This window comes from Armigeres subalbatus, chromosome 3 (assembly GCF_024139115.2).
Source record: "Armigeres subalbatus isolate Guangzhou_Male chromosome 3, GZ_Asu_2, whole genome shotgun sequence".
Taxonomy (NCBI): domain Eukaryota; kingdom Metazoa; phylum Arthropoda; class Insecta; order Diptera; family Culicidae; genus Armigeres; species Armigeres subalbatus.
Genome location: NC_085141.1, coordinates 149,227,495 through 149,237,676, shown reverse-complemented (window position 1 = coordinate 149,237,676; position 10,182 = coordinate 149,227,495). Strand labels below are relative to the sequence as shown.

General features: G+C 38.8%; 1 protein-coding gene across 1 annotated transcript; it reads right to left on the bottom strand.

Moving 5' to 3' along the window:
* Window positions 1–8,882: 8,882 nt before the first annotated feature.
* On the bottom strand, window positions 8,883–9,893 carry LOC134222045 (AP2-associated protein kinase 1-like). The gene has a single exon (XM_062701194.1). The coding sequence runs from the start codon at window positions 9,891–9,893 to the stop codon at window positions 8,883–8,885; it is 1,011 nt and encodes a 336-aa protein (XP_062557178.1).
* Window positions 9,894–10,182: the final 289 nt, after the last annotated feature.

Here is a 10,182-nt window from a genome sequence, read left to right as displayed (position 1 = left end):
AACTAGGCATTACGTTTACAATGCTGACTTAAATTTTCAACGTGACGAGTACTATATGTCAATGTGAACTCGACTCGTGGATACTTATTCCAGGTTATCTGGGATTTGTGATAATCCCTTTATCTCAACTCCCTTTCAATCCACTGATTGGTAGGCCCGAGCATCCCGTCCACTGCTTCTGACACATAAGGGGTTTAAACAGTTCAGTTTCCGGGGATTGAAATTGTAAGAGATCAGACCGCATTGTGCTCTCACACTGAGCGGTTGTTTGTTCTCTTTGCTGAAGGAAGTTTTGACGTACGACTACGTCTGTGTTTTCTACATTTGGGGTACACTTTACGATTGCGAAAATCGGGGACCGTCACGAAAATATGATAGACTTTGAACTTTAATATCTAAGCCGTTTCTCGATGGATTTTCATTTGTTTTGGACCATTCGATCAAGGATGAGTCAACGCTTCTTTGTATTTATTTGTAAATACTGATTTTCAACTATTTATTATCGATAATTGATGAAAAGTTTAGAAATAGGTAAACTAACCAATCACGTTCATGCATCACTAGCACAGACATCAAAAATCAATCACTTGCGGATTTGGATCTAATCCTCAGTTTGAACAAGGTTTCACGCAGAGCAGACGCATCAAAGCGATCGCAGCGGAGCGAACACAGCATCATGGAGGCGCTAATAACATTTTCAAAGGAAATCAATCGCATTGGTGGTGGTCCTCGATGTGTTGCTGCAGATCATTCAACCTCAACGAACCAGAATTTCATATGAAGAAAAGGTTGACCATAAAAATAGCACTGTGGCGATCCCGCACCGCCAGTGCCGATGCTGAAAATTTATTACAAATTGTGGTGTCAGTTAGTTGGAAAGGAACATTTGGAAAAAAATTTATTCTTCTCAGGACCAACATTTTATGAAAAGAAAGAGTTAATTGCGAAAAAGACTGTTTCGGTGGCATCGGGTTTGGTGTGGTAGTTTGGTTGCTGTTAGTGATTCCATCCATTAAAATTCACTACATCATCTCCCTCCGACGCGCTATAAAATTCGCTATTTACGATTGAGTTTTACACTTTGAAGAAAGTTTATTTCGGATAGTCGGATCCACCTTCTTTTGTATAAAATCAATGAAGACGCCATCTCAGTGGAAACTATCTACAGCAACCACCCATCGGTGAACGTCGCTCGGACAGACAGATGCCGAAAGAAAATGTTTTGTAATATGAAGAAACTTCGTCTTGAGTCAAACTTCTGTTGTCATTCCTCGCAACAATCTTGTGTTTCATAGGATTCTTAGAATTTATTATTCTTCGAACGGTCCATTGTTCTAGAAACCCGATCGAAATGGCTCGCGCGCGCCGAAAAGCAGCTTTCTTATATCTAATGAAGTAATTTCATTAGTCCCGCCCCTTCATTAATCGTTATGAGTGCACATTATATTTACAACCATATCAGCTCGCAAAGGGGCGGGGCTAACGGGCTTAATTTATTAAATATAAGAAAGCTGCTGTTCGGCGCGCGCGAGCCATTTTGATCGGGATTCCACAGAGAGCGGTTCGACATTCGATGCAGCGGAGCGGACACAGCAGCACGAAGTGGGTGGCAGTGTTGCAATGCTGTAAATTTATTTCAACCCTTGGAGGCTTAGCGAAAAATCATCAAGTGGCTGTCGGACAGTTGCAGCGCAAGGGGAATTGGGAATTGGGAAAAGAAAATTGGTTCTTCTCAGGACCAACATTTTACGAAAAGAAAGAGTTAATTGCGAAAAAGGACTGTTTCTGTGGCATCGGGTTTGGCGTGGTAGCTTGGTTGCTGTTAGTGATTCCATCCATTAAAATTCCCTCCGACGCGCCATCAAATTTGCTATTTACGATTGAGTTTTGCACTTTGAAGAAAGTTTATTTCGGATCAACCTTCTTTTGTATAAAATGGTGCCTTTTGTATAAAATCAATGAAGACGCCACCTCAGTGGAAACTTTCTACAGCAACCACCCATCGGTGAACGTCGCTCGGACAGACAGATGCCGAAAGATAATGTTTTGTAGTATGGAGAAACTTCGTCTTGAGTCAAATTTCTGTTGTCATTCCTCGCAACAATACGCATCTTAGATAAACAACATCTCATAACAAAATTCAGAATCTTGCGAGAAAATTTCATAAGATTCTTAAAATTTGTCATCCTCCGAACGGTCCGTTGTCTGCGGAGTCCCGATCAAAATGGCTCACGCGCGTCGATAACCAGCTTTCTTATATCCAATGAAGTAATTTCATTAGCCCCGCCCCTTCATTAATCGTTATGAGTGCACATTATATTTACACCTATTCCAGACCACAAAGGGGCGGAGCTAACGGGCTTAATTTATTGAATACAAGAAAGCTGCTTTCTAGCGCACGAGCCATTTTGATAGGGATTTCGCAGAGAGCGGTTAAATAAGATTTTACGCAGAGCCGACGCAGCGGAGCGAACACAGCAGCACGAAGGCGCACTGATAGTATTTTCAAAGGGAAATCATCGAATTGGTGGTGGAAGTCTGCGTTGGTGGTCGTCATTCAACCTCAACAAACCAGCATTTTATGTGAAGAAAGAGTTGTTTACAAAAATGACGTCTGTTTCGATCCCGTGCGATGCAGTGGCTATGCTGAAAATTTATTCCAAACGGTGGCGTCTTAGCGAAAACTCATCGAGTGGTCGTCGAACAATAACAACACGAAGTGGAATTCTAACCCTAACGTTTCGACAAGCATTGGGTTGCAGTTAGTTATTGGAAACGTGCATTGGGGACACAAAATTGGTCCTTCTCAGGACCAGCATCTTCTGAACAGAAAGGGTTGATTGCAAAATGGACTGTTTCGGTGGAATTGGTGTTTGGCGTGATAGTTCGGTTGCTGTAAGCGATTCCATTCATTCGAAAAAATTTGTTGCGTTGTCACTCACCGACGCGCGCTTTTCATTCTGCTATCGAAGAAAAACCTTCTGTTAACGCCAAACTATTAATTTTGGACTTTGATGAACATTCTTGCATCCCGGGTTAACTACCCTTGTGTAAAATAATGGTACTGTAAAGAACCGATATTTTTCAAATAATGGAGCTTTTCAATCCTCAACAACAACAAAACATAATCAAAATCTTGTGAGGAAATTCCATTTGACTGCTACTGACGCCATCCATTTGAACAAACTCATTGCATCATCTCCTCCGAAGTGCGCTTGTGGTTGTGCTACCAAAGGGCAACTTTCTGTCGTCGCCAAACGATGGTAACCCGAAAAAAATCGATATCATTTCTAATGACTAACGAAACAAAACCAAAGAATCTTGGCAGAAAATTTAACTTTCCATCGACGACGGCCAAATCGATGAAGACGCCAACTTAGTGAAAATGTCGTTTAGCTGCCTTAGTTTTTCAAATGGCGCATTATTAAAAACAACAAATCTTTCCAAAATCGTCATTGTCGTTTAAACAGCCGAACAGTCTGTTTGTCTGGATAAACAATTTTCCTAGCGGTCAAAACCTCTTCTTGGATAAATAGTTTAAGTCCTGAAAAGGACTGTTTGTAATTTATTCTTGAAGTCCTGCTCACGTTGCCACCAGCGCTATAGAAAACGATGCATGTACGCTTCCATCGCAGGCGGAAGTCGAACGTTGCAAATTAATATATTTGTGTTTTGTTTCGCGCCACCTCCGATTCTGCGTATTTTTTTCCTTTCGTCCGGACATTTTTAGCATGTCTTCTAGGATTCTGATGATATCCACTGAAAGATATACGAATGCCTTCAGTGGCGATGCGGCCGATGAGTCGTTCCTTTTCCACGGCTGGTTCATCCAACTGGGAGCTACCTTCAGTTTCTTGATTCGGTTGACCTCCGAGCAGTTTGCACAATGCTTATAAATTTACACAAATTATGATGAAAAATACCCTCCATTTCGTATAGCTACGTAGTCATACACGCTCATTTCGATTTTACTCACCGGTGAGTAGTTTTCTATTGCCGTCTCTTTTTATCCCACAGAAATTTTACTCACTTTTTAAAAAAAAGTGGAACTACTCAAATTTTGAGTGGTTCCACTTTTTATCAAGTGAGTAAAATTTATGTGGGAAAAAAAGAGACGGCAATAGAAAACTACTCACTATTGAGTAGAAAAAAATGAGCGTGTACGTCACCTTTGCGTACACGGATAACTTCGTAAACTCATTAATGAGTAAAAAATAACCATTTTTTGATCTCATATTAAGCTGTCAGAAAATGTGGAAAATTTGACAACTTGAAATGGGTGAAAAACCACTCATTTTGAGAATGTTGACCAACTTCAAAAACGTTTATTTTCAAACCAATAAATCAAGACAAAATTTTCAAAACGACTTATCTGCTTTTGTAAACAAAGATTCGAACGTCGATTTGACGAATCTGATAGCACTCCCACGCAAACAAACACTACCAATAGGTAGGTGAAGGTTTCGGCTACCTGATGATGGCGTTGGTTTGTGTCGAAGTGCTATCAGATTCGTGAAATCGACGTTTGAATCTTTGTTTACAAAAGCAGATAAGTCGTTTTGAAAATTTTGTCTTGAAATGAGTGAAAAAAGTCTTTGGCAGTTTTTTATGTTTAACATGAAGCTGCCAGTTGCGTATTACGGCCTTGCGGAAATTACAAGGATTATTGTGACCTGATTCTACGCGTGAACCATGGAGCAACTTGAACGTAAGTAATTGAAAATATATTAAACTGAATGTAAATAACCTAACAGTTAGTTTTTTGAATTAACAGGATCGGAACCGATGGACAAAACAAGACAAAATTTTCAAAACGACTTATCTGCTTTTGTAAACAAAGATCCAAAAGACGATTTGACGAATCTGATAAGTTTCCCACGCAAACCAACATCATCAATAGGTAGGTGAAGGATTCCGCTACCTGCTGATGGTGTTGGTTTACGTGGGAGAGCTATCAGATTCGTCAAATCGTCGTTTGGATCTTTGTTTACAAAAGCAGATAAGTCGTTTTGAAAATTTTGTCTTGAAAACCAAGATGCGGGCTGCCTAGATTTAAGAAAAAAATATCAATGTATCAGCTCTAACTTTAATAGAATGTAAAATTCATTAATATATTAAATAAACAAATACATGTGAGCATTTTTTTTGTTGTACTTTTCCTTGAATCTGGAATAAATCCCATTTTTATTATTTTTCATTCTATCTCCATTCCCAAAAATGAGAGTTTTTTACCCATTTTCGCCAAAATTCAATTTCCCTAAATAAGTAAAAATTCCACATTTTTTGACATATATTGCGTTTACTCATTTATGAGTAAAACGTGATTTACTCATTATATGAGTAGATCCACTTATACTTCAAAATGAGTGAAAATTTACCCTTTAATGAGTTTACGAGGTTCTCCGTGTACAACCCGATTGGGCTGCACTATAGATAGTGGAATATATAGATGAGCGAAGATAAATCCACTGTCTCCAAACGAACTGTCAAACGTGTCTCCAAACGAGCATGACGTCACGATTTCAATGGAAATGTTAAGGGCTGTGACGTCATATGCGCGTGTGCACGGGCAAAAAAATCGACTCAGCCATGCTTTCGCTCATCTATAGATTCTACTATCTATAGGCTGCACCTTTGAGTTTTTGATACTACCCCTATTTTAATTTCCACATTGCTTCTCAGCGCTATTTGAACCTACTGATCCCGTTACGATCTTTGCTTGGATCCGTGCTTTCGTTTTACGTTGAGAGAGAAGCCAGCTCACTGACAGATCGTTTATTTACTATGTCTTCTTCTTCTTTATTTGTTTCGAAAACGTGGAAACTCAACAAATCAAAGTAACATTTCATAACGTCGGAAGCAACATTTTTCACTCCAATAAAAACTTGTTCGAATTAGCTAATTTTATTGGTTATGAACTTCCCAACGTGGAACAAACCCGATTTCTCATAATACGGGATCATTCACTTGGATAATTACGGGTTCAATTCACTGTAGCAGATGTAAGAAAAGTTGCGAACATAAATTGCCAAATAAATAATTCTGGTTACGACCATTTGAAGTTGCATCGCAGTGTTTACTTTTGCGGTTCGCAGTGACTGGATCGCGGTGACATTAGGATGAACGTAAATAAAGCGAGCTGTCTTCTCTCTCTCAGTTAATTACTATGTTTCATAGCTATTTTATTGCCGATTTCACCAATTTGAAGAGTTATGTGTAGATTGTGGTTTGTCCGCTTCTCTTTCTCACACTCACTCTCATTTCGGGTTGATCGATTTTTGTTACTGAAATTTACCCAATTATAACCCATTACTCGTGACTCACATGTAAGCGTGTACACTAAATCGATTCCCGCCATGACACTATGGGTCTCTGAGCCTTCTATAAAAAGTTCGATATTGGAGTGAAATGATAGCCTTTCGGTACAACCTAGTTGTACGAGAAAGGCCAAAAACGTCTCAGAAGGTCACGTCTCCTCGCTCAGCAATGAGCATTAACAAAAACAAGAGGATGGGGGAGTCGGCGCTATAATTATCGGGTGTCCTACGAAAGGCTGAAACACATAAGGCTGAATGCTCATACGGCTGAACTCAAAAGGCTTAAATCCCGAAAGGCTGAAAGTCTCAAAAGGCTGAAAGTATCAGAAGGCTGAAATGTATCGAAATGCTAAAATTGATGATTGATAAAGAATAGAGAATAATGAATAAAGAAGAATAAAGAATAAAAAAATAAAGAATAAAGTATAAAGATTAAAGAATAAAAATTGAACAGAGAAGAAGGAAGGAGGAAAGAAAAAAGAAGAAAACGGAAGAAGGGAGAAGGAAAAAAGATGAAAGATGGAAAAAGAATATAGAAGAAGAAAGAAGGAAAAGGTGAGATAAAGATGAAAGAAGGAATAATGATTAAGCAAAAGAAAGAAGGAAGGATAAAGATGGAAGAATGAAAAAGGCAGAAAGAAGAAGGGAAAAGAATGAAGAAAAAAGAAAAAAAGGTAAAAGAAAGAAGAAGGAAAAAGGGAAAAAGGAAGGAAAATGAAGGAAGAAGAAAACAGGACGAAAGAAGATGAAATGATTTAAAAAAAGGAAAAAAGGTTGAAAGAAGGAAGAACGAAGAAGGAAGAAAGTAAAATGAAGAAAGAATAGAGAAAAAGGAATAAGGAAGAAGGTAAAGGAAAGAAGACAGAAAGAAAGAAAAAACAAAGATATGAAAGAAGAAAGAAGAAGAAAAAACAAGGAAAGGGAAGAAGGAAGAAATAAGAAAGCAAAAGAAAAGAATGAAGAAGAAAAAGAACAAAGAAAAATGAAGGGTGAAGAAACAAGAAAAAAAAGGAACATGGAAGGCAGAAGAAGAAAGAAAGAAATAGGAACAAGGAAGGAGGCATTAAGAAGGAAGAACTAAGAAGAAAGAAGGTAGAACGAAGAAGGAAGAAAAAAACAGGAAGAAGGAACTAGTCTGGGTTGAAAAAGAAAGAAGAAAAAAGGAAGAAAAAAATGGAATAAAAAAGAAGAAGAAAAAAGTAGAAGGAACTGGGAAGAAAGAAGGAAGAATAAAAAAGGAAAAAGAAGAAAGAAGAAAAGAGAAGAATAAAGAATGAAAAAAAAAATAAAAAATAGAAAGCAATCTAGCAAGAATCAAACCCCAAATACAAGAACCAGGAACAATTAAGTCAAATAAGTCTATGTTACCGCCATCGGGAGTGACAAATGGTCTCTTATATTTTAGTCATCTTGCCCTCAGATACATTCAATGTATTCTACAAGCATTCTAAGTAGTTGAAACAGTGACCCATTCTCACCCCCATTTGACCCATTGTCACCCCCAACGACGGTACCTCAAGATTTAATGAACTGTATAGACTAAAAAATAAGAATTCCGTAGAAAAATTGGAAGACAACATTTTAGTTTGTGCCCCTTTTAACGTCAAATGTGAATTCTTCCACTAATATTGGTTTCTCACGATTTTTCAGCCTTTCGAGTTTTAGCCTTTTGTTATTTCAGCCTTATGTGAGATTTTTACTATTCAGCCTTTCGTGTTCAGCCTTATGAGTTTTCAGCCTTATGTGATTCAGCCTTTCGTGGAAGACCCATAATTATCCTAATAAATGGCATAATTTAAATTAGCTATGAAACAATGCGGTTTCCTTTGTTCTTGTTCAAAACATGTTGAGTACACAACTGTCAAAACGTATTGATTTTGCCTGTCCTCACCAACAAAAGATGTTTCACCAGTAACGACAGCAACAATCTTCCTCTGTAGTTCATTACCTTTATTCGTAAAAAAAACTCATCAATATTTTTTTAAATATAGAAAACCAACTAAGGTCTGTCCACGTTAAATTTCGGACATCATCTTCCAACGCGATGTTTAAACATTTCTACAAACTACGGACGGAGAAAATCCATTTACAAGACAGCTAAATCTCTTCGGTTTATGTGCTGCTTTCAGCATGTTTTAGCTCACTTCCACCAAATTGATGAAATGGCGTCAAATCGATTGAACACAATCGAACTGTCCAAAATCTAACGTGGATAGGCTTTAATTTAGATTTTGAATAAAATACCGGAAATAGAACTGCATGTAGTTGTGTAGTATTGAGCTCGCTTAAAATCGATAATGGACCTCTGGCACACATTTAGGGCAATAAACCAGTGGCGTTTCCCTAACCTCAATCTACCTGTGCACTGAGTTTAAATTTAAGGAATTGGTGTGCGGAAATGCCTAGAACAACTGGATTTTGATTAGTATAAACGACTCTGATAATTTTCTTTTCCATTTGGGTTGTCAAAATATCAAAATTTTCACTTTTTGTGGCAGTGCACAGGTAAAAAGTGAGGTTACGCGACGCCACTGCAATAAACTAATTTGAAAAGAATCCTATTACTCACCTGAAGCTAGCTTCGTTGCCACAGCGCTGAGTGTCTCCAATGACTGTCTGAAGCTGCAGATCCATACTCAATCCCGCAGGGCTTTTAGCAATTTGTTTAGCAGAAGTAGCTGTTGGAAAATTTCCACTAAAATTCGCTACAAATGTAGTAGTGATAGAAACGTTATGCCTATCCGAGCTCTGTCTTCCGTCTGCATCCGGAACCGGGGACGCAACATTTTTTGGCGATGAGCTTTGCGGTGGTGGACCCAAACTGAAACCGCTTCCTGTGCCAGAATGTTGACCCTTGGGACGAGATCTCGGTGCAACACTGGTACTAACACTAATCGACGATACAATTGGAACAGTCGATGGTACTGTTTGGTGATGCTTTCGTTCGTTATTGTAATCGGAATTGATTTTTTGTCGCTCTAGTGCGATTCTAAGCGGGTTATCCTTCCCGGAAATTTTAAATGCTACCTCACATACTTGATAGATACTAGGACGTTTTTCCGGGTCTGTCTCCAACATAAAACGGATTAATTGACATAGTTCTGAAGAATATTTGCACTTTTCAGGAATGTTATACTGACAGTTTACAATGGCTTTGGAACTTTCTCCGAAGGGTAGCGATCCAAAACAGAGTCGATACAGCAAACATCCCAAAGCCCATATATCACTCTTGGTTGTGATGCTGTGACCTGAGTTTAAATCAATCATTTCCGGTGCCCGATAGCCTTGGGTAGTGTTCTTTTGAATTTCCTCTTCAACAGCCTTCTTGCCATGCGCGGCTGGGTTAAGGAAACGGGTTGTGGCTGCATTCGATTCTGCCAAAATGAAGCGACCCATATCGTTTTGCACCACATTTTCCATTTTTAGGTCCCGATAGATAACTGGGGCTGGACAGCAATGCAACTCTGCTAATGATTCGCACACATCGCAAAATATTTTTAATACTTCGTACTCGCTAAAGCCTGCCTGACCACGACCCTTAACCACGGCAGATAGTTGATTTTTATGCTGAGGCATGGTGCTGTAGAGTTTCTATAATGCCTGAACCAGGCGCGTCCATTGCTTTGTAAGAAAGGATTTGTCTTGATCTGATGCCTGCTTGCGCCTCAATGTGTTAGTACCACGAAAAATCTGAAACAAAAAAGAACAACTCACTTTCAAATATGCAGTTTATTGTTTAATATTTTTTTTCAGATCCGACTCGATGTCCTTTAAGGTAGCCTCACACCTCGGGAATTTGGTCCGCGGATTTTTTCCCCATGTGTTTTTGCATATGCGATGTTTTCGGGATTTGGGCACGGAAAAT

Coding starts and splice junctions, on each gene's coding strand:
- LOC134222045 (XM_062701194.1), bottom strand. CDS start 9,893: ATGCCTCAGCATAAAAATCAACTATCTGCCGTGGTTAAGGGTCGTGGT.